We start from the raw sequence: 25,937 nt of genomic DNA, 5'->3' as shown, positions 1-25,937 counted from the left end.
ATTACACAAATTTTGACTCTTCATACTAGTTTAGGCAACATGACAAGGTGAATTGAAAAATGTTGGGCAGCTAGAGGGAGATAATGTTGGCTAACAGGGAAGACCCACTACTTGAATCAGACTGAGGAGCCACAACCTTCTACCTGAGCAGTGGAGAAATGGAGAAGTGAGTGCACAGGAGAAGCAAACTGCATTGAGGAGACTGGCAAGTGGTACGAACCAAGGCAAACTGTCCTGTGCTCATCACCAAAGCCTGCTGCTCAGCTCACACTAAGTGTTGTTATGAGGAAATGCAAACCTGGTATTACTGTATCTTTTGTTTTGCAAAGAGAATATTATCTGATTTTTTTTAAACTTGGTATTTCCCAATTTGTTAATATTAAATTTATTTTCATGTCTAAAATATTGATCTAACCAAACAAAGCATGTCTGCTGATACATCCAGCATCTTGCCTTTAAATAGTGCTATACAGAAATGAATAATCCCTTAGCGTCCTTTCAAAATGCAGCCTTCGTTAGGAAGTTAAGCCCAGATGTAGACTTTTAACAAAAGCAGAAATCTATTTCAAACCACCACCTTTTTTTTTTCCCCAAGAATTACAACTAAATCTACAGGGAAATCTATACTAGGAGAAAAAATGTATAAACACTGCTTCATTGCCAATTTCTTAAATATTCCTCCTCTGAATGCATACTTACTTTTCAGTTAAAGAAATCCAATCCAAATTCTTAATTTTGGGCCTGTAATATGAATACAGAATCCAAAACCAAGCCAACCAGAGTAGAAAGCAGAGTGTGCTAACTTCTACAGAATTTTCTGTATTTCTGAACTCTGGTCAAATAACTTGCTAAAGAGGTATGAAAAGTTGATGCCATTCTTTGGGCTTTAGTCTCCTCACTTTTAAAATTAAAAGGTTTGGAAGATGTTGTCCATCTTTGAAATGGTGTGAGTCTGTGAGACTACATACGTGGTGAGAAAACAGTTACATCCCTTCATAGAAAGTCAACGTATACCTTAGGACTTCAGATAAGGGCTCAATCTTTGTTTTTGTGGTACTGGGGATTTTACCTAGCACTTCCCACATGTTCCAGACTGACTTCTCTCTAATCTTCTGTATCTGATGTCTCTTTCAAACAATACAACTGCCATGTTCTCTGGGCTATCAAGAATAATGATGCTCTTCCTGTCTTTGTAGGCTTTCCCATGCTATTATTCTTGCTACTTTTGGCTTTTCCCTACTCTTTGAGATCCTACTCATCCCTACTTTCTTCATCAAAGTTCCTCCAACATGATAGCTCTCTGAAAAAAAATAGTATGACTAAGAAAATAGTATGACTAGCCTGGTGCTATGGTGCACACCTGTAATCCCAGCTACACAGGAGGCTGAGGTCAGTGGAACATAAATTCTAGGTCATTTCTGGGCAGCTCAGCAAGACCCTGTCTCAAAATAAAAATTTAAAAAGGGCTGGGGATATAGCTCAATGGTAGAGTGCTTGCCTAACATGAGCAAGGCCCTCGATTCAATCTTATGTACCCCACACATGTACACACACACAAAATAGTATGACGGTTGCTTCAGGTATTTATGAAATTCTTTGTGACTTGATAACAAAAAGAGATGATATATTACTTCATAACTCCCATGCTACGGAGTGCAGCACATGGTAGCCAATACTTGTGTTGTGGGAATAACTGAGCTGACCTTTCAATAATACATACATTACATATATATACATTTTTAGATTCACAAATATAATTGTTCTAAGGAAATAATCTGACCAATAGCGCATATGGGGTATATGTTGGCTAGTCTTAACTAAATTTCTGATTTGGGACAATTTTTCCAAGTTCATTTAATTTGTGACGGTGAAGTAGGTGAATGCTGCAAAAAGAGCCAAAGGAAATCATGAAACTTTTTGGCTGATATGTTTTTTTTCAATGACTGAAGATAAACACACAAAAAAATCCATAGAGATAAACAATTCAGATTTACTTGCAACTATCCAATACATTCTTCTCATTTGTGAAAGATACGCTCCATATGACCTAAAGCTGCCCCCAAATGATATTCATCCAGGGCCAAGAAAATGAACTAAAATTTCTTTCATTTTATTTTTATTGTTTTATTTTTAAATTTCAAGCCACACCTAGAACAAATATAAGACTATTCCAAGACAAAGTGTTTAGTGAAAGGATTAAAAACATGTGCTACTCATTTATATCTTTGATTTCTTTAAAAACAAAAACCAAAAAAAAAAAAAAATTGGACCGTACATCTTCCATTTTCAGTGTTAAAGAATTCAACTCTGTATAATACTCTAATCCAAAGTAAAATTGCATTGCAAAATAAAATTTAATCTGTCTTATTCAAGCACAGCCTATCCAATGCTCTCTATGAAATTTTCTGACAACTGTTACACATGACAAAGAAGTTTAACAAACAAAGCAGGGACTCTGAAGCATGTAATCCTACATATTGCTGAGCAACATGACACATTTTTCCATTAAATTTAGTAATAGTTTATTTGATGAGATTAAACTTTACACATTATTAAATGTTATCCTTTAAATTATTGAGGGCCTTAGGAATCAATTGAACCTTTTATAATATCAGAGTTTTATCACAATCATGGGAACTATGTCAATGCAAGAATACCCATGAATGATTCACAGGTATTTGCCCTCTAGAAATTACAAACATTTATTTGTAACCAAAATAATTCTCAATAATTGGTATTACAATAGAAAATTGCAATTTGTCATTCGATTAGCTTACTTTTAATAGATAATTAAGAGTAATTATGTTGATGGACATTTATTGGTTAAAAATCAATCCTGAAGCATTTATGATAATTACAGATATTAAACTGCAAATGTCTGATATATGTAATTTAGAGGGTTCATTGTCTTCTATGCTTTAGATGCTTTAGAATTTTCTAAAGTTCATAGAAAATTGACATCAAAAAAATGGGCTTAAAGTAGAATCAAGATTTCTTTTGAGCTTCCAAAAGAACCCACTACAGTTTGCTTTATGGTTTTGTCATTTTGACTTTGAGAGTGCATCTTTGTAGTCATCTTGGTGTTGTTTTATTCTATTGCTATTATTCTATTCTTTGTTGCTTCCAGTGCATGTCTTTTCTCTACAGATATGTGTATTGGAGGGTAACCAAGCTGACCAAATGATGTGATATGTATAGCCTGGGATATGTATAGCCAAATCCTTATTTCTGATACCATAATCCTAATACTATTAAAATCCAGAGAGGTCCAAGTCTCCTGAGGCTCTGAGTCCTGCCCGAGCTAATTAGCCATGAACTCATTTTCATATTTATTCTATACGGTCCACTGCTCCCCTTTATATTTTTTAATAACACATCAGTGCCTTAGTTTGGAGCTAGGGACATAATAAGCAGTGATACCTTAACACCACTATCACATGCATACCTTAAATATAAATCCTAGAAGACTACCTGGGAAGAAATTATCTGAGATTAGGTTAAAAGAAGAAAGATTTTTCTTCAAGATGAAAAGCCACGTCATAGTCTGCAGACAACTGCATCCTGTGGCTCCAGTTATGCCCCACACCTTTCTGCTCCCAAGAGACATGGCATAAACTGTGTCACTCCTTGGAATAGGAGTGGGGATGGCCATGATTGGGGATGGTGCAATGGGGGTAATAGTATTAGGTCTAATTAGAAGACCTTGGTTCTAGTTCTGCCTCTGCTGTTCACTAGGTGGTATGAACAAGCATATAGTCTCTTGGAACCTCAATTGCCCCATAGTTAATTAATGGAGAGAAATAAGATTGAGAGATTAGACTAGTTTAGCACAGTTTAAAGGTTCAGATCACTTATTCTTCCAGAACTTGAGATTCTGTCAACCATAGATATTCTGAAAGTAGAAGTTAACCTTATTCTGCAAAGAGTTCAAATAAATATGCAAAAACATTAGGCTACGCATAGTCAAGCAGATCTTGCTACTATGTATAGGACTACTAGGTGATTTTATTGCATGAATATTTTAGAAGAGTCTCAATAGCATTTCCTCAAGTTCAACAATGGCTAAGATGCTGATTATACTTGACCTGTTCATTTAAAATTATACAGTTGCTTTGTTCCTCTTGAAAAGCTGTCATTTTATCAATGTCAATGTCTTATATGAGAGTCCTTCAAATATAGGAATATGTAGAATTTCCTTAAACTTACTTTACCACAATTATTTTTAATAGATTTTCATGCAGCTAGGACTGAGAAGTGGATACTGTCTGGTTCTAATACCCCATTATGAAAATTTCACACTCGCTCTCCTTCTCAGTCAAAAAGGAAACCAGGCCGACAAATAAAGAAAATAAGAAAAGAGAAGCATCTATGGAATGTTGGTGTAGGGGCTTCTGAAAACCTACTAATAAAAGCAAATAGAAGCCAGGCACGGTGATGCACCCCTGTAATCCCAAAGACTCAGGAGGCTGAGGTAGGAGGACCAAGTTGAAGTGGTCCTTGAACCACCAAGTTTGAGACCAGCCTCAGAAACTCCTGTCTGAAAATTAAAAAAAAAAAAAAAATTTAAAAGGACTGAGTGATGGAGTGTATTTGATTTTCATTACAAAAATAATTGAAATACTTGCAAGAATCATCAAAGATGTCTGGGCACTGTGACGCACGCCTGTGATCCCAGTGGTTTGGGAGTCTGAGACAGGAGGATTTTGAGTTCAAAGTCAGCCTCAGCAAAAAGCAAGGCACTAAACAACTCTGTGAGACCCCTCTCTAAATAAAATACAAAATGGGGCTAGGAATGTGGCTTAGTGGTCAAGTGCCTCTGAGTTCAATCTCTAATACAACCCCCCCCCCAAAAAAAAAGAATCATCAAAAATTACTTTTTTATAATCCTGGAAATTAACTAAAGGTTTAGTATAAGCCATAGAACATTAAGTTAAGAAAAACAGCTGAATCTCAACGCCAACACTGTGTTGTATAGAGTTTTAACTTGACCTATATCAATACACTTTTCTCCGGCTCTGAAAAACATGCCCTCACAGTAACAGTAACTGTGATCAAAACAGCCTACATTCACTTCAGAAAACAGAATAGATTTGGGGTTCCCAAATGCTATATCCTCCAAGAATTGTCACTATGGAAAATACCTGGATAGGGGCTGGGGTTGTGGCTCAGTGGTAGAGCGATCACCTTGCACATGTGAGACCTGGGTTCGATCCTCAGCACCACATAAAAATAAATAAGTGAAATAAAGGTATTGTGTCCAACTATAACTAAAAAATAAATATTTTTAAAAAAGAAAATACCTGGATAATTCTCATTTATTGAGCTTTTCTTTATTTCACTGGAATTAAGATTCCCTCTGGAAGAAAATCTGCCTCTAGGACTTTCAAAAACATCCAGGGGCAGTGGTTTTGCATAACAGCTACTTGATAAAATAATACTAGTTGAGGCAAATAAAAGGCTTACAAAAAATAAAATAAAAACATAGAAGTAAAACCTGCTAAATGAGATGTCCACAGGAAGCTACAAAGGTGTGCAGTGCTATGTGTTTGCTAAAAAACACTTGATACAGATCTGTCTCTCACTTCTGCTTGACTTAAAGCTCTTTGGAAGCTGAGTTGAAAACTGATAGAATGTCAGTGGCATGCCTTAAGATCTTGTCTGATCATAAGCTGACCACTAAGCTACTGAGCAGAGGCTTCAAGTGGCTATATATAGCAAATAACATAGTAATAAAAATAATAAGTGACATATTGCAAAATAAGAACATATGGCCCAGAAACAGGAATAAAGCAGTCAATCAAACTATTTTAAGGTAACCCAGTTGATGGACTTACTAGACAAGATTTTAATCAACTACTATAAATATATTCAAAGAAATCATGTCCAAAAAAGTATGAGAATGAAGTCTTGCCAAGTGGAAACCATCAATAAAGAGGGGCAGTCACTTGCCCAACAGTCTATGGGCAGAGGATTGCCTGGCAGTCTTCAAAGGCATGCTGTCTCCGCTGATGAGAACAGTCCTTAAGCCTAACTTTACTCTTTTCATATACATCCTACAACTGTTTCTGGTTGTTTCAAACATTTTTCTCTCCTGACTATATCCAACATTTTTGTAAAGTGAACATTAAAATAAATAATGTTAGTTATGCTTCTCTATTTGAAAATTAAAACCTTTCATTAATTCTGCAAGCATTTCAGTCATTATCTTTCATCATTGCATGTCTTTCTAGTTTCTTTTGGAGTTTGGATTTATATGGCTTACATATGTATACTTACATATACATATATACTTGCGCATACATATACAAGCATATATGATGTATTTATTATATGTATAATCTGTATATATATTTATGTATACTTATTTACATATATAAATACTGTAAGCTATATATGTTTATATGCATGTATATGTGACATTTATGTATGTCTATATCTCATATACTGCTTAACCTGATGCTCAAAGTTTCTTTTTGTTCTTTTTTTTTTTTTGTACTAGAGATAAAACCCATGTCCTTGCATAAGTTAAGCAAGTGATCTACCACTGAGCTATACCCCCCAACCATCTTTATTATTTTTATTTTGAGACAGGGTCTTGCTAAGTGGCCCACACCAAACTTGAACTTGCAACCCTCCTGCCTCAGCCTCCCAAGTATCTGGGGTTACAGGTGTGTACCAATGTGCCTGGCCACTTTATTTTTTACACATTTTTCATTTGTCTAATTCACTCTTCACAGTTTTAAAGAACTATTTAACACATTGATTCAATTTTTAATGTTATGATTTTTTTAGTCTGAATGTTTTAAATTCTTTTAAATATGTCTTTTTTTCTCACTTTCTAGTTCTTTCAGTATGTATTTTTCATTCTCTTTTAGATATTTAAGTATTTCAAACATACTTTTAATGCAATCTCTTTCAGATTGACCTATTTCTTTCCATTCTGAACGTGGTAATTCTATTGCTCCTAGCATCCACAGACTCTCCCTGGTGTTACTACAATTTTTCATACAGTTTGTAAATCTTGGATGAGAGCTTACCTTCAGCAAAAGTTGACTTTAAAATCTGTGAGATGTGAGTGCCCCAGTTTTGCCTTTATATACAAAAGGGATCCTATGAATTTGAATGGTGATGGCCAATTGTTTCTATAAATTAGGGTTCCTAACAACATAGGGAGTTTACCTTTAAACCCAACAACTGAAGTACAGACCTAAGAGTTTATTTACTCATACAGAACTGTATATTTCATCCAAAGTCCAGTACAGATAGCAATCTTCCTCACTTTTTCCACAGCTGAGGACTACAGATATTTTCCTTCCCTTTCCATGCCTGAGGCAGCCCGAAGGGTGCAGCTTCGCACAGTATTGTATACACTGACGCAGACCCAGCAGCAAATCATCTGTTATGATAAACATTACAACTTCAGGCCTCCAATTTGAAGTCTCAATGTATCTTGACATCATTAGCTTCTACATGCCATTCCAACTCTTGTTTCTTGATTTAGGGCATCTGTGTTGATTTGATGGTTTGGTTTGCTTTTCATTTTCTGTTTATTCCCATTCATTTTTAGCTGGGTTATCCATAATTTTAAAAAATGGAAAATGAAGTTAGAGGATGCTGGCTGAATGGTGTCTAGATGTCTACTGTTTTTTTGACTTGGTAAGCATCGAAGGAGGATCTGTCCTTCAATTTTCCTCCACACTTATTCCTCCAAATTTCAGTCTTCTTTCTTCTCCCACTCCATATTTTATATACTAACTTAATTAATGGGTGAGGAAGAGGCCTACAGAAAGAAGATCCAAAGTCGAACAGCACTGTGGAGTCATTTCTTTAAAAAAAACTTCCTGACTCATTGAACCTTCCCTCCCAGTGGTTCTCAATCTTAGAAAAAGCAATGATCATCTGAGGAATTACTCAAAATGCAGAAATCAGAGTTCCATATACTTAAGCTCTTTGTCAATAGGTCTGAAGTACAGTCTAAGAATATGGAGAACCTGAGTAGATCCTAACATCCTTATTTTGATTAATTTAGTGACTTTAGACTATAATGTGGGAGATTAAAAACACCCTAGACATCAGTTTAATTTAATTAATCAGTTTAATTTATACAGTTATAATTTATACTTTTCCACTAAAAGCAAAAAAAAAAAAATCTACTTAAGTGTTCTGCTTAACTCGTTTATAAGAAAAGTTTATGAAGTTTCCCACTTAATTGCTTCTGATATCATTTCTTAAAAAGTGTTCTTTTGTAATATTTATTTGAGATCAATCTTGTTTTAAAATGGTGCAATAAGAAATATGCACCACTGAAAACAACTGACATTATTTGGAAACTTCCTGCCATGATAATTTTGTCTCAGGAGAAAATGGAGAAATCTATAAAATTACTTAGGCATTATTTACAGAAAGCTGAGTCAAGAAACAGGTGTTACTGTTGGAATGATGAACTTCTCCTCTTCTTGACTCATAAATTTCTAGTATATGAGCCTATAAATTCTATATTAGATGCTGGGTTCACATCGATTTATGTCATTTATTTCCTTTCACTGGGAAAATAGAGGTAGATTATGTACATGGATCTTTCTAGCTGTTTCACAAACTATAGGCTTTGAGAGCAAGTGGAGATATCAGTGCTTCAGTGGATCCAACTTGCACATGTCCCAGCACTTGGCTGTTGGAAGTTATTCTTGAAAAATATTTGCATCTGTGCAAAGAGCCTGGCTACAATGCTAGCTAGCATTCCATTTCCAGATGGCTATGATTACCACCTAATTATTTTAAACCCTGATTTTATTTCAAACAGTTTACCATTGTCAAGGGTCAGTGCCCAGTATGATATTGCTGAGATCAAATCTTTTTGGTTCTAGGCCCCTGGTTACAAGAGTTCAGGAATGGTCTTCCTTAGAATGATTGATAGACCATTCAACAAAATCCATGGATAAAATAATGAATGCAATATTAAAATTATAATAAAACCATAAATAATTTTATAACAATTATTTAAAGTCACAGTTGTTTGCTTTAAATTTCCAACTGTCCTGATAAGTAGGAAAGCACCAAAGAAACCTATTCATTTTCTTAAATTATTTTTTAAAGAGAGAGAGAGATAATTTTTTAATATTTACTTTTTAGTTTTCGGTGGACACAACATCTTTTTATTTTATTTTTATGTAGTGCTGAGGATTGAACCCAGCACCCCGCCCATGCCAGGCGAGCATGCTACTGCTTGAGCCACATCCCCAGCCCTCTATTCATTTTTTAACTCATTTATTTACTCACTGATTAATTTAACTGATACTTATTGAGGGTTTATTATGAATCCTTTTAAGATCAAGAAAACAAATGGACTCTCTGAAATAATCGGCACCTAGTGGAAGAGGAGAAAATGACATTTATTCTCAAAATCTTATGAAGATATGCAGAAAGGCAGGATGTATCAAATAACAAAGACTGAAGAAAGTTCTGAGTATTTTTGTATCTTTTATATTATTAGGCTGTTTTCTGGGGTTAATGCTTATTGTAGACACATGGATTTGGAATAAAGGAAATAAATTGAAATCTAGAACTGGATAGAATGTACTATTCTGATAAATTCTTTTTTTTTTTTTTTTTTGGTGGGGGCTGCAGGGAGTACCAGTGATGGAATTCAGGGGCACTCAACCATTGAGCCACATCCCCAACCCTATTTTGAATTTTATTTGGAGACACTGCCTCACTTTTGCTGAGGCTGACTTTGAATTTGCAATCTCCCTGCCTCAGGCTCCAGAGCCGCTGGGATTACAGGTGTATACCATCATGCCTGGCTTGACAAATACTTTTCTATATTAAGTTCTAATTAATTAGATACAGCACATATATAATTAAGATAGTGTATGTGTGTGTGTGTATTTAGTGTGTGTGTGTATGTGTGTGTGTATATATATTTAATGTTTAGACAATAGAAATACAGATGCCTAAATTTTTTTTTTATTTTTTTAATACAACATTTATAAAAAGCCTCAAAAAACTTTAGTGAGAATTACTGAACACAAATTCTAGAGTAAGAGTTTTGTATATTTAAATATATGTAAGATGGTTTGTGTATGTGGGTGTTGCATATGTGTTTGAGTTTTTTTTTTTTTTTTTTTTTTCATAAAAGTTCTGGACCACTATTATTTTTTTTTCAGATTTGTAGATTCTCTTCTTTGTACCACAAACCGTTTGATTCTAGACCATTTTACTTAGAATTTCTTGCTTTAGCCCTTCCAATGTATTCTTTTTTACTTTTCCACTTGTTTAAAGTGAAATCCACTTTCAGAGTCTTCAAAAATCTGTTGTATATTGAAGGTGTTTTTTCCCCCTCCAGTAGAATCTATAAAATGTCATCATGGTTTTCACCATATTTCCAAGGACACAGCTGGAGTGACACAGGGGCCCTCTGCCTCCTCAAATCTAAGCATCCTGTCACTTTGCTCCTCTCCTTCCTGTGCTCCCTCTCTCCACATACACCTATGGCTATGGAAGTGGAATAGGGTGTTCTTAATGCCTTTAAGCCTGTGAGAGTGGTTTCCTGCTAGGACCCCAGGGTATGGAATCCTGATGTTACCTGTATATCACATTAGCTATCTCTAGTGGATGTGGCTCAGGAGAGTTATTAATTAACTTCACACTGGCTATGATGAGGGCCATTATCATATACCTGAAACATAGTTATTTCTCTCTGCAATCTACAATTGGTTTTAAAATTTTTATATATGCTACTATTTAAAAGTTTGTGCTATTTCTATATAATCCAAACACAAACCTCTCAACAAAATGTCTGAACCCAGATGTCTGTTACTAATCCCCTGCAGAGCTTGACAGGGGCCTTGTCACAGTATAGGGATCCTTGTCTTGATATAATAACCCAGAAACTTAAATCAAGAATCATATATTCTATTTGTCTTAAATTATATATTATGCCAGGCATAGTGGTACATGCCTGTAATCTCAGTGATTCAGGAGGCTAAAGCTGGAGGTTCACAAGTTTGAAACCAACCTCAACAACTTAGTGAGACTCTGTCTCAAAATAAAAAAATATAAAGGGCTGGAGATGTAGCTCTGTGTTTAAGCACCTCTGGATTCATTCTCTGGTATCACAAAAGAAATCTATGATAATTTATTTTATGGACTTAGTTTATATATATTTATATATTCATAAATTTGTAATTATGAATTTAATATAAATTTATTCATTTAACCAACCAAGATAATTTTATATAAATAATAAATGGATCCTAACATTCTTTAAGCTCCTTAAATAACAGCAAGTTGTCACTGATATAATTCTACAATATCGATAGAAGATTCACATTTTAACAGAGCATTTCATGCTGGTCTTCAAGAAGAATAATTTTTTTTTTGAAAGTTAGTTTGTGGACCTTTATATCATAATTAGGATGTCACTGAATCAAATTTATGGACCTGAAGTGTAATTTATTTTAAAATGTTCTCTATAATCAAGTTTCACATTTTTTTGCAGAAGTTGTTTAATGCTATGAAAATTAAATACCTTTATTGTGGGTTTCTTCTTGGTAAATGCAGTTTGTCAATAAACAGCAGTGTCTACTCACGTTTGTCTTGTTCTGCCTCGACGCCTTCACTCTCTGTGTCACTTGGCAAAAGCCATGGTTGATGAAGTACCTGTAGTTGCTTTAAAGATTCATCCTGCAAGAAAACAAATTATTTTTGGTGAGACTCTAGACTGATATCAGGAGAACCAGTATGGGTGAACAACTCTGCTTTTATAAACTGCATCTTCAAAAACCCTAAGAAGCACTCCTCTATGTTAGAGAAGAGCTGGAAGTTTAAATTTGTTTTCATGTCATAGACATGAGTCACAAAACTACCTTTGTTTACATTTTCCTTTTAATAAGATTTACAATGTTAACAAGAAGAAATATCTAGACTATTTTCCTGTTAATATTTCTATAGCAATGTTGACACTCATTCTTGGAAATATGAATTTTATGGAATACAAAATTGCATAAAATGTGCCTCTTTCCAAACATCATTTCAATTTCTTTTAATCAGAAAACAGATTGGTAGGACTTGGGGAACAACACTTCACTCAACTTTGCCCTTCAGTATTCCTTCATTGTCTCCTTCCTCTTTTTTTAGCTTTTTTTTCTGTTTTAGTCTTGAATTCTTAGGCTCAAGTGATCCTCCTGCCTCAACCACCCAAGCTGCTGGAAGTAAAAGTGCACACCGCTATATCCAGATTCTACTCATGATTTTTGTAAAAATGTTCCCTGTATCCTTCCTTACTGCTCTCTTTCCTTTCAGTCACTAACCAAAAGTCACCATTTCCCATGTTATTTTTTGTTGTTCTTGGTACTGGTGTCATTTGTGGTCCTGAGGACTAAACTGAGCCTCAGGCATGGTGCACAAATGCTCTACCATTGAGCTATGTCCCCATCCCAACCATCTCCCATTTTGACTGTAGTAATAACCATCTGTGAAAAATTTTATGGCCAATTTTTGTAATCTCTCTAATTTTTCTTACTGTTTTCCTCTGACTTCAGTGTTTTTAGAAGCCTGTATGTTATCATTAGCTTGCTCATAATCTTTCAAAGGTTCTCTCATTATTCCCAGAGTCTAACTCAAGGCCTATCAGGATCCATACCCGTTAGCCTGATCTCCAACCCATATCTACCACTCCACTGTAGTTAACAGGTAGCATCAATTTTGTCATATCCTACAATCTAACAGGGTGTTTTACACTGCAGTTCCTTATCTCTCTCCAACATTAACACTCTTCCTCCAAGGCTCCAGTGTCACCTCTGCTAGAAGGCTTTCCAGTACTCCAAAGCCAGGATGCTCTTCCATTCCTTCAAGGGTTTAAGGTACCCATATCACAATGAGTCTATAGTAATCATACTTTCAATAACCCACTGTCTCCATAGTAACCTAGAAGGTCCTTGAAGGCATGGGTAAATATTTCCCCTATGCATTTCCTCCATCTATTATAGTACCTGCCACAAAACAGGGACTGAGTAACAGAATTTTATATCTATGTTCTTTCTAAAAACATCATCCCAGTCTGATGATGAGGAAAAATATCCAACAAATATCAACGGAAGGACAAAAACAAAATATATGACCAGTACTAGTCAAAATAATTGACTAGCCGAAAGTCAAAATTTCTAGAGTCATGAAACACAAGAGAAGCCTGAGAAAGGGTCACAATCGAGAAGGACCTAAAGAGATAGAACTAGAGAATCCAATGTGGTATCCTGGATGGAATCTGGAACAGAAAAAAAGGACATTAAGAAAAACTTGTGGAATGCTGAACAAAGTGAGAAGTTCATTACTAAGAATGTTTGATAATGGCCTATTCATTATTACAAAAATCCCACACTAATAGCAGGTATTAATAGTACTTGAAACTAGTAGGAGGTATACAGGATCTCTTTATTATCTCTGCATTAATTCTGCAAATCTAAAACTGATCTAAAATAAAAAGGCTTACTTTAAAAATAAAAGACAAAGCAAACTAATAGTTTGAAAATGATCTTCATTTTAAAATGAAAACACCAGAAATTTTTAGCCTCAACAGATCTTGAAAATAGTCTGTTATTTGGATTGAAACTTTCTTATCCAATGAGCCATGAGCTCTGCAGGGAAAAGTCCTTGCCTTAGAGATGAGGAGACACGTTTTTGTTCTTTTTTTTAATCTTGTTTAGATTGGGACAGTTACTTCTCCTCTCGGGACAACATGAAGAGGGTGAAGGTACTAGATTAGACAATGTCTAGTCCTTAACAACTGGTCCACATCTAGGTCTCCACTCTTCTTTATGTGATTGAATGTGGGAGGTACCAGATGAGCTACTGAAGGGAAAGTTTGCAAAACATTAAAGACATTCAATACACTAATAAATATTAATTGATATTTATTTTTATGATTTAGCTTAATCTTTTAAAATTTGTCATATTAGATTTGACCTTAGGATTATACAAAGAAGCAGTAAAAAACTGAAAAAACTTAGATTTAAAATTCCACAACTATAGAGATAATGGCAGAAGTAAAACTACAAAAATTCACATGTAACAGAGGGAAAATCACATTCTTGAATTTTTTTGAAAAAAAAAAAACATGCAGTCTCTGATGTTTAAAGAAATACAAAAGAAAATGATGGTTTTGGTGTTCTAAGGTAACATCAAAAGACTCAGGCTCCTCATGTAAAAGAGAAAATTTTAAAGTGATCAAAAGAAAATCTATTCTAATGAAAACATATTTTGAGGCTGGCAGTGTAGCTCAGTGGTAGAGCATTTGCCTAGTGTGTGCAAGACACTGGGTTCAATCAGCTGTTCTGCATAAATAAACAAATATATAAAATGATAATAATAATGATAATGATTCTTTTACAGAGCTAGGGGCCAAACAGTGTCTCATACACACTAGGCAAGCACTCTACCTAATAATAAATTATAAGTTATTTATCTTTTGTACTAAATACTAAAATCCATTCTCATAAGAAAAGATGTGACGCATATGTCAATTTTTCCCCACAATAGTTCAGAATATTAATCAGTAGTACTGATTGGTTTCTGGGTTTAATGGCCTTACTCCTGAGAAGATAAGCAGCATCCAACTATTCTTTGTTTATTGTAAATTATAAAAAGTACAAATGGAACATTAGTTAGAAAAATATGTAGTTTGGGAAGAACTTGAAAATGTTGAGTTATTAGAATCATAAACATAGAATAAATATTACTATTAATAGATGATGATACAACTGTTTTACTTTGGTTTTCCCTGGAATAGAGCTAGTAATATAATGCACCTGTTTGCTTTATCAGTGCCAATAGGACATGTCCAAAGCTCAGCCCAACAGTCTACATATAATTCTTTCTGATGGGGTCAAGGAGGTAAAATCTTGAACATGTTGTACACAAGAGCTGATGCATTCTTCTTTGTTAAGTTTATTCAAAAATTTTCTACAGGCACTTTAAACTATGTCTGAGTTCGGTACAAGCCCTTTCATATTCCCAAGAGTAAATTCTCTGGGCTGCTTTTAGAAGAAACACTATTCATTCTTTTTCTAAAACACTTTCACTGTGAGTATAGCAAATGTCCAGTAACTAGGAGGGGTGGGAAACAGTGACATGGATCATATGGGAAACAGTTGCCAGCCCTGAATCAACATATCATTCTATCTGCTAACAGAATAAGTGCTTTATAAAGTTCAGCTGTATTGTTCCACATGGATAGCTTATTTTTAGATTCTCTAAATGCAATCAGTGATTTATGTCACATGTGGCTATGGAAGTTCTGTATACTTAGAAAGGAAAAAAATGTTTCTTTGTTCAAATTTTCACTAGTGGACACTTAAATTCTGAATTAACTAAGTATTTCTTTCCTCTTGATATAAGTATGTTTAAGTATGGAAATAACATTAGTTTCCACTTTTCAGAAAGACTCAATAATTTTTATTTTACTTCTATAGCCACAGAATCTCTTAAAACAAAACAAAACAAAAAGATCCCTGAAGCATGGTATATATAAAGCAAAACAAAATCACACTCAATTCTAGATACATTGAATAGACTGCTTCTACTGATGAAGAATTGGCCCTGTACCTGTAAGAAAAGGAAATTTCCTACATATATTTGACATAGTTAAATTAGCAAAGTTTGTGAATAACTTTCTTTTTTATATTTATTAATAAAAGAACCCATACAACCAAGCTGTGAAAGTATGATTCTATAGCCCACTTCTTTTAAGAACTGCAAAAGGACAATGAAACTATAAGAAAAAAGAATTCACCAAGTTTGGGGAACTATAGTTTGAAATAACAGGATCTGATAAAAGAAGAAAGGAGTAATAATAAAGTTAGAAAAATATGGTAGATTGTAAGAAACATTGCAAAATTAACTACTCAAATTTACAGGACATATTGGCTATATTGACAATGCATTATGATCACACTCCATCCTATATTCTAACTCATTGCATTTGGTGGTTTTCCTTTCCAAGCAAATTGCAAAGTAAAGTTGCCAAAGACTTGAAAAAGGAAGAAAAACTGTCAGGGGTAGTCAATGAAAAGCCATTTTATAACATGACTTCCAGTTACCTAATTCTATAGAGGCTCTTGATCTTTCATTGACTTTAGCTACTTTATAATTATATTTTTATAGACAATTATAAAAGTGCCAAATATTCTTGCCTACATGAAATTCAATTTCATTCTTTTATAGTGCAATTGATTATTATCCTATTGAGATGATTCTATTTTGACAGTTTTTGCATCTATTTATAACTTCACTTCAGCATCCCTATTTGTCTGCATATGTGACAGTTTGAATTCTCCTTTGAACATGTTACTTGTTCCCTCACTGATTTATTAGTTACATAAATCTTTGACATGTCTTCAGTTTGCATCTGTATGACAGTACTATTATAATCTTTTGAAAGTTGCTATTGAACAACATAAATCTATTTTTAATGATTGTCAATGACAAATTGATTTTCTTTGGGGGAAAAATACTTGTTTCCTAGTTAACCAAGCCAAATAAAACTGTGATAATAAATAGTAATTGGCTTCAGCTTTTAACAAAGAAGTCCCTAAGAAGGATAAAAATAAAGTTACTTACTTATTATAGATGATAATGTCATATGTTCCCCACCAGAAATAGAGTTGGAACTTCAGTATGCTGGGGATCACAGAATACAACACAGGAGAAACAATACAAACTGGCCAGAAATGATTCTAAGATATTTTGTTCAGAGAATTGATCACCTTTCCCTTTCAGATGGAAGGGCTCACAAAATCAAGCTGACAGATTCAAAAGAGGCTTGCCTTCCTCCAATGCTTCTCTCCCTGTCTGACACCCTTAGAGTCTGTGAAGCTGCCACTTGCCGGTGACCTTGGGGTGTTCTGGCCTTCACCACTAGCTTCCCAAAGTTGTAAGGACCACTGTAAATTGCTCTTTAAAGTTTGAAAAATCATTAACTTCTTGGGTTCTTTAAAAATTCTTAACTGCTTAAGGTGACAATTCTTATCTTCATGCATATATATTTAAATCACAACATTTCACTACTACGTAGGCGATTTTCAACTAGTGTACCATATTGCTTCCCAATGATTCATCTAGGAAATGTGATATTTTAAAGAGATTAACTTCTCTACAAAAGGTGTAACAACCAAGATTTATGCTTAAATTTGTTAAGTTGTTCTCAACTCTATCTATATAGTATTCATTGAGCAATAACATTATCATTCTAAAAGCTAAAAATTCTGTTATGAAATTATGATTCCACTTTTGAGTTAGCAAGTGAAGAGCATGTAAGTTTTTTAACTATCAGAGATATTTTGAAGATCAAGAAAAGTAGATTATTATAAAATATATCATTTTTATTCAGTCAAAAACACAAATATTATCCTGAAAAAATAACACACTAACAAGTAGAAAATATAGAATAAAACTTATCTTTTAGCCTTACTCTTAAGGGAGAATATATTTTATCTTCAGTTTTGATTCAGGTCTAACCAAAACTGCCTAATGTTGTATGGTTATGATTCTACCTTACTATAAGACTAGATTTTAAAAAAACAGAAACTTTGATCTGCAAAGAGTTCTTCAAACTTCAACAAGAAATGTTAAGTATCTTAAAAATGTAAACACTGTGATTTACTTGAATTTTTGTGTGTACTAAGTAAAAGCAAATGTTTGCTAGCTTGCTTTTAACATCAATGCATCTAACATTTTTTAAATGTTGTTTACTGTTTCCTGATTCTACTAAACTGAAGGAAAATGGCAAAAGTAAAAGTAAGAGCATTAAGTGAGAAAAAGAACAAAATAATATCATATTGTGGCTCACATTTTTTACCTTTAGCTGCTACATAAAACTTCTTCCTATGAAACAGATTGAAGTTGGGGGTCCTTCTGAAATTGAACTCAACTTCCTTATGCTCATATGGAGGCTGCAAGGCTGCATGCTCTGACCTGGCAGAGGCCACAGAGGTTAAAGTGGAGATCCCCCTATACTGGGAACTGTCTAGCACAGACTAACTAAATCTACATCTGGGTATCACCTGGCTTTGTTTCTATAAATTGTGACTGATTCAGTGGGGCTGGTGGAGGAAGAAGCAATCTCCATCAAACTGTATAAAATACATTTTTTTCCTTTTTCCATTGTTTGCCTATTTCTTCACACTGCTGCATTCTGTCAGCCAAGACCCAGGCTAAGCCCCTGGGGTATGCTGCTGGTAATAACCACAATATACAAAAATCTCCAGAAATAATACTGGAAAGGATTCTTTAGAACTGTACTTCTCACCACCTGGGGTATTTATGAATCACAGAGATCTTGGTAGGATGATTTTTAAATCTTTAAGTATCCAGCAATCCCTTGTATTTCTTACAAGCCCCGAGATAATGCTGACGTAGTCAGAGGGCCTCTCTGAGGAGCAATGCCCTTCAAGCACATCCCAAGAGAAGGCACAAATTCTCAACCTTCTTGCCAAATAAAGGATTCATGCTTATATATGGCATGCACACTTACATTGCAATGCATTGGTAGTTACAGAGAAAATCAGGTGCTATTCTTGAATTAGAATTACAAAATTAGAATAAGTCTTATTGTAGTGTTTCCATCATAGTTAACAGCCCATTTCTTATACCAGCACCTCAGGGCCCCTCTTCTTCCATAGTGTTAAATCCAGACAGGACACATTAGAAAGGCATTAGATACCTTACTTGTGGAGGAGGCCAGCCACCTCCAACCCTACCAACAAGTGAGGAATGCAGAACCCAGCAACCACAGAATCCTAAAGGGAGGTTCTACTGATGAATACTTCAAAAATAGTATCTTCCTTCCTGTGGGCAACATTAATTGCTGTGCTAGTTGCTAAACATCTTCTACTCAATCTCTGCATCAAATTCATTAAACTGAAATTTAGGGTTGTGGTTCCACTCTTTTTTTTTTTTTTTTTGCCTTATATATTTTGACTTTTCTAACCTGAATTCAAACAGCTATATAGACGTTTCTTTTTTTCTCCTTTGGTCACTCTTTCTGCAGGGGTCTTTGGCAAAGCTTCAACTACCACTAAATAGGTATGTAAATCTTAATGGGTGGGCAGCCAGGGATGGCAGCACATGCCTGCAATCCTAGCAGCTTAGGAGGCTGAGGCAGGAGGACTGTGCATTCAAATCCAGCCTCAACAAATTAGTGAGGTCCTAAGAAACTCAGGAAGACCCTATCTCTAAATAAAATATATTTTTAAAAAGTGGGGTGCCAGGGGCCTGGGTATGTGGCTCAGTGGTTAAGCAGTCCTAGGTTTAATCTCAAGTACAAAAAAAAAAAAAACTAAAAGGGGTGTTTATGCATTCCAATTTTGCTCTCCAAGTGATATATGGAAGCAAGTGAGAGTTTAAGTATTGACACACATTCTGAATAAACTATGTATGTATGTATGTATGAACTATACAGCAGAGTCAGGTTTTTGAGTGGACTCACACATGCAAAAATAGTTATATAGGAACAGAGTCTTGCCTGCTAAGAAGTAACCAGGTAGTTAGTACTGCTAAAATACCATCACCAAACTGCTTCCCATACCCTTTCACCTGCAGCAGGTTCAGCTGGCTAATTAAGTGACCACTGTGGTTTATCTCCAGATCAAGCTTTGGGAACTCTATCCACTGTTTTTTCTGAGAGTTCCCAAATACTCAGTATTCAGTCCAAAGTTCTGTGACACAGAATACCCAAAAATATATCCAAAAATAAACCCAAGAATCCAAAGGGGTTTTCAAGGGACTTCCATTGCATATTTTAATGTTGGGACAGCACTTTGTGTTGTAACACACACAAGGTGTGTAACACCTTGTCAAATGTCATCTGAATGAACATTTGCCACAGGAATGAATGTCAACCTAGTATTAGATTGTTCTTTCCATAAAAACATTGATGAGGTCTTTCTTTTCTTTTCATGAACAATCAAACCTTCATCAGGGTATCAGCAAATATCTGTGAATGGAAATATGTGATAGTACTAGGTTCATGCTCAAGATGACTGAACTACTACACAGGAACTATCAACCAATGATAATCAAAAACTATTTTGAGGACATTTATTGTCATATTGTTGTTGTGGACACAACCAATGCACATATATAGACTAGGAGAGCTACAGGTGGGTGAAGAAAGCACAAGTAAGTGTTCAGGATACACAATAGACTATTTTCAGACTGTGCTTTGAAGGCTGCCTTAAAACTTACTTCTTCCGGATAGTTTTTCAGTGGGTATCCACCACTGGAGACTTCTCCCTAGAGACAAAGAGGAAGAAAGATTGAAAAAGTCAGGAGAAGGAGACAGAAAGAATGAAAGAGTCATGGAGATCTGAGAGCGGCACAGAGGCGACTCTTCCCCACCGTCTCTTTAGAGAGTATCAGATGGGCAGTTTCTGCTCTTTAAAAGAGATATAATTTTTTTGAGATGACAATATATCTTTCAAGTCAGTTTTAGTTAGCATAAATAAATAATCTGCTAGAGTATCTAACTAAGTCTTAGAGCAGAATGCTAAATAAATTTATAAAATTTGCTATTCATTTGATAAATTAGGTGAGAACTTGCTAATTCTGTAAATTTGTGTTAAGATCTAATACATGGACTTAAAAATATTTTATGAAAAATATGCATCATTAGCCTTTAAATTCAATATTTACATTCAATTTTTCTCACCTTATGAGCCTTAAAGTAGTAAACTTTCCATTATTTGTGCCTACTCTAGCACTCTTATTTTTTATCTTGAATACTAGTAACCACTGAGATTTAAATCACTGAAATTTAAAACAACCAAGTTAAACATAGACTTCAACTTGTCAAACAGCTTGTTAGTTTGAATAAGTAATATTTTCACACTCCATGGCCAGAGACATTTGGAAACAAATTCTGAGGTATCACGAAATAATACACGTCAGGCCACCATATGTGTTTAAAAGATCACTAAATAAATGTGAATAAAGCTTATATTGGTTTCTATGGAAACTTTTTTAACTTTTCAAGGAGCCTCATCTACATTATCTCATTAAATTGCTTTTTCAGGAAAACTTGAGGGCAAGACATCCTTAGGCCAATTGGATAATGGAGAGAAATCAAAGTCAGAATGGGATAAGTAAAATGACTAATGTCAAGGAGTATTGCTAGAACTGAATGACTTCTGACATTCTTTTACCTTGCTTAAATTTAAAAAAAAAGTAAGAAATTTAGTTAAAAAAAAATTTTCTGGTGTGTGTTCCACACTTGGAGTGGAGAGGAAAAAAAAGCATCAAAAACTAAAAATTAAGCTAGGAGTAAGATGCTAATATTCCTAAAAACATAGACATCACAGGTTGAACCACAGAGGTGGTACTATTTTTTTTCCAAATCATGGTTTCCACTAGTGAAAAAATCAATATGTTGCAGTTTAACTGTTTCCAAATGCTTCCAAGCTTGTAGGATTTTTAATGGATAAATAGTGAGAGAGATAAGATAGTTCTGTTATCTTAAACTAAAGCATAAACTATTTGGAAAAACTGAATCCATATAAGTCCTCTAAATGGTAAGGGATTTAACTCCAAGTACTCAGAGAGGACTGGAAACTCACTTCAGATAAACTTCTTAGGGCTGAACTTGCTACACTAGCTGCCCTCATTTGAACAACTAGAGGAAGAATGCGGTGGGCTTTTCCAATGTGGCTCTTTTGTGTGACAGAACTTGTACTTGCATGCTAATAATCCCTTCCCTTTGCTTGCTCAGAGGGGAAGGTGGCAAACTGCTTAGAGTTACAAATGCACCTTTCTGGGCAGCCAGCACTTGAAGCCTGCCTGGCAGCCTCTGAACTCAGGAGGGTTAACAGCGAGGCAGCAGGGAGCAGTGCCCAGCAGCTAGCTGAGAAGGGAGATTTGTCTCCTGGGAACTGGAGGGCAATAGTTTTCCCAATTTGTACATTTGTAGTCTTCTGCTGGACCTCATGATGACTGAAGGCTTTCTTGATGATCAAATATAAATAAAGCAGAGTTCTTGACAGCTCTGCTTCTTCCCACAGTGCCAGGTCTTTGAATATCTACACCAGAGAAAAATGACTGTGAAAGTTGATATGAGGACAAACTCCTTCTTGTCAGAATCAGACAAAATTAGAGAGGGAAGTTATGAGGGGGAGGACCCATGTCTGTCTATCTGAGATAAGGACTTTCTCAAGGAGTTTTCAAAGGCCCAGCACATGCCTCATTCTATACATACTCTGTGCTTTGCAGTCACATGTATGCACAGATTTGTGTAACAAAGTTGATCTTTAACATTCTTTAATACTGCAACAATTCAAACAAGAGTCTCTCCATAGAATACTGGCCCAGCAGTGGAATCTGCACCAATAAACTCATGCCACCACATGCATCTCCCTCCAGCACCACATGCATCTCCAAGATCAATGAACTTAGTATCTAAGTAGCTTACGTAAACTTCTCACTTTCACCTTTAAAACTTCCCCTTGTCTTGACCTTCTTGAATATACTCATACTTTACTATGGCACATGTATTGCCATTACAATGCTCTGTCATTCCCAAATAAAATCATTATTCTGTGAGTAATCTGTCTGTGACTGTTATTTAGCTTGGAAGAAGAAATCTACATGTCACCATTTATTTCATTGGAGTTTGGCTGCAATTGTCCTTCATAAATCAATGACAAGGTTGGCACCACTGAATAAGGAGAATAAAATAAAAGACTCTAGGAGGGAAATACAGAGGAAACAACCACTTTGCAGAGAGAAATCACAAATGCGGCACAAGGCCAAGAAGACAAAGCAAAAAACAAGATGTCAGGATCTCTGATTCTTAGGGTCAGGAGAGCTGGCCCCAGTCAAGAGCCCTGGTCCAATATGTCTATCTTAGGTTCTTCATTTCCATCATGGGACCACTGAAATGCGGGATTCCCTCCTCCCCCGACTGGAAGCACCAATGAAATATAATCCCTTTCAAAACCCAAAGCTATCAATTTCAGTCCACTCTTACTTAATTATAAAGAATCGGCATTTTAAGTATCAAGTCATTCTAACAACATAAAATTTTGGTAATCACCTGGAAGTGAATCAAAACTACCCCAGTGCAATTTCCCTTGAAAAACAAAGAGGGTAAAGGGGATACAAAAAGAAAAAGAAAGGGGCGTGTGAAGGAGGGAAAGGTCAGAATACATGGAAACTATGCATTAACAAAAAGAGAGAGGGAGAAGGAAAAAAGCAAGAAAAGGTATTTCCTGCAATATGGTTTTGCTTATCATGAGTTCCTTATATAATCACAGTTGAGATAAAAATGTTTTAAATGTGAATTAGAAAATATATTGTAAAGTCAGGGAAAGTTGGAGGGGGAACCAAAGTGATTATCGTTTAACATATGACAGGGGATGTTGGCTGTTGGAGAAAGTGGTTCTTTGAGCTCCCTTGGTTAATTTTACTGCTAAAGAAACATTCTCAATGAGAAACAGAAGTAAGACGAGGTCCACACTCTCCTCAATCCATTGCCATTTTTCACTATCAGAGCCTCTCTTATTTCAACCGTGAAGTATTTTCTAGTCATCTTTTACTGATCCTAAGACAAGAGGCAAATGGACTGGCCCTTGCGTAGGGTATATTTGTTCTCAAACATTACACATCTAAGATCTCTGGTATTAATTTCCTTCAAAAAATGTTTCATGAAAACCCTGTTTCATCAGAGTGATCTCTCTTTCCACCTTCTTCCAAGTGAAACCGAAAAACAATGCTAACACAGAGCACCCTCTTAAGAAGGACCTGAGGTTTGTGTGACCCATGGAAAAACAAGAGCTCAATAGGATCAGCCAAAGCATTTCGGACTCCTACGGACCTAGAACAGCAAACCCATCATTTATTCCACAGGTATTGGGTGCCACATAGGTCTTGGGATAAAGAATTGAACAAGAATCAATCCCTATCATAAAAAATAAAATCTTAACCTTCAGAAAACAGATATACAAGTCATTCAAATCTAAAGGAAAATTTACTTGACACAGGTAAAACCAGCATGCCTTGAGGAAAAGATCAGAGGGAAGTGCACCTAACTTTTCATTTATTTAACAAGCGTGTGTTGAGAACTCTCATGTGCTGAGAGCTGTTGAGTCACTGCATATGTTCGATGAAGATAAAATATAGAGTAATGCTTGAGGAAATTATTTTTAAGCTTAGTCTTAAAGGCTTGGCCAATTAGCCTGATGAAGGAGCTGAATAAGGGGAAGGACTCACTCATACTAGAAAGAAGAAAAATTCTGTACAAGGGCCCAGGCACAACTGAGCAATTATATGAAACCACAGAACTACAGGGAAGAACACTAAATTTAATTTATGCCCTGAAATGTGCACTGTATTTTCAGATATAGGGGTACCAATATCATCTGTCACTTCTTAGTTTCATGCTAGAAGTTTCTGAAATACAGTTGCTAACAGGATGGCTAGATATTGTGCTTTCTAAATGTGCTGTTAATACAGCATTACTGAATTTATGACAGATGATGATGAGATTGATTCAGCTTTCAGTATTTGGCACACTCCATAGGCACCGACTATGATTGATGTCCCAGAGAATGTGCAGCAATATCTACGTCCAATTGGTCGGTAATTTCAAGGACAAACTGTGCAGATCACCTTTCTCTGAAAATGACACTTTAGCCTGTACAGAAGACATTTGACTGCTTTAGCATTGCTAGGACCAAAAGACAGTGGTTCTGTTAAGACAATATGTTATAATTCACTTTGCTTCCAAGGTCCATTGGTGCATCAGGTTGTACCTGTAGCAGGAATCAGCAATTGAAGATTTGATCAAATGGGTCCCTTTAGAAGGAACAAGGGGTTAGATATGTAGCTCAATGGTAGAGTGCCTGCCTACCATGTGCAAGGCCCTGATTGGTCAATTGGCTTTAGAAAGTTCCATCTAACACTGAACTAGTAGTTGCTCCAGGCCTATCTTATGTTGATTAATCTATCATATCCATGTTAATTTTATTTCACTACTATCATTAACTATCATTAAAAAAAAACTACAATCCATGCATTCTTTCTGAAATGGTTTTAGTGTGCCAATACAGCAAATTGTCACCATGAGTTCTTGAAGAGTCACACCTTTTTTCTAAAGCTGGTTTACTCATCTATGAATTTCAGACACCAGAACCACAGAGTTGTGTTTCATATAAGATGAATATTATGAAAGAGTTTTGAAAACTTCAAAGACTTTGGCAACTACAACGTGCACTATTGGTTGTAAATGTGTGAATCTTCATGATCCACCCAGATACTGGTTTCCCTGCCTCCTGCCTTGTCAATTATGAATAGTTCTACGACCATGCCAGATTTCTGTCCTTCCCACCCAATTCTGCCATCCATATGGGAGCCTCTGCACTTCCACCCTTCCATTAAAGGCAGGGAAACTTCTATGGCTGCCTCACTCAAGCCTTTAGGTGCTACCTTCACACATCTGTATCAAAGCGCATATCACAATTTCTTTTTTTTTTTTTGCTACTGAGGATTGAACCCAGGAATGCTTAATCACTGAGCCACATCCCCACCCTTTCTTATATTTTATTTAGAGACAGGGTCTTGCTGAATTGCTAAGTGCCTCTCTAAATTGCCTAGACTGACTTTAAACTTGCCAAACTTGCCTCAGCCTCTGGAGCCGCTGGGATTACAGGTGTGTATCACAGTTCACTTGATCATTGGTTACTTGGTCTTTATTTTCAAATTAAATTGGTAAAGCACAAAAAAATTTTAAATTAATTTTTGCTTCTCAAATTCTGATACAGGGTGTGGCAACTAATGTTTCAAAAGTAGATGAGTGGTGGGCTGGGGATATGGCTCAAGCAGTAGCGTGCTCGCCTGGCATGCATGCGGCCCGGGTTCGATCCTCAGCACCGAAAACGAAAAAAAAAAATTTAAATTCA

General features: G+C 35.5%; 1 protein-coding gene across 1 annotated transcript in view; it reads right to left on the bottom strand.

Annotated features, from left to right (window-relative positions):
* The window catches only part of C15H8orf34 (chromosome 15 C8orf34 homolog), a 403,376-nt gene that overhangs the window by 15,079 nt on the left and 362,360 nt on the right, over positions 1-25,937 (bottom strand). Inside the window, 2 exon segments of the mRNA XM_071601999.1 lie at positions 11,589-11,682; positions 20,236-20,283. Of these exon segments, the coding sequence (XP_071458100.1) occupies positions 11,589-11,682; positions 20,236-20,283 (142 nt within the window).

The sequence above is a fragment of the Marmota flaviventris genome, chromosome 15 (assembly GCF_047511675.1).
Source record: "Marmota flaviventris isolate mMarFla1 chromosome 15, mMarFla1.hap1, whole genome shotgun sequence".
NCBI lineage: Eukaryota > Metazoa > Chordata > Mammalia > Rodentia > Sciuridae > Marmota > Marmota flaviventris.
The sequence above is the reverse complement of the archived record's forward strand: the minus strand, read 5'-3'. Positions and strand labels throughout refer to the sequence as shown.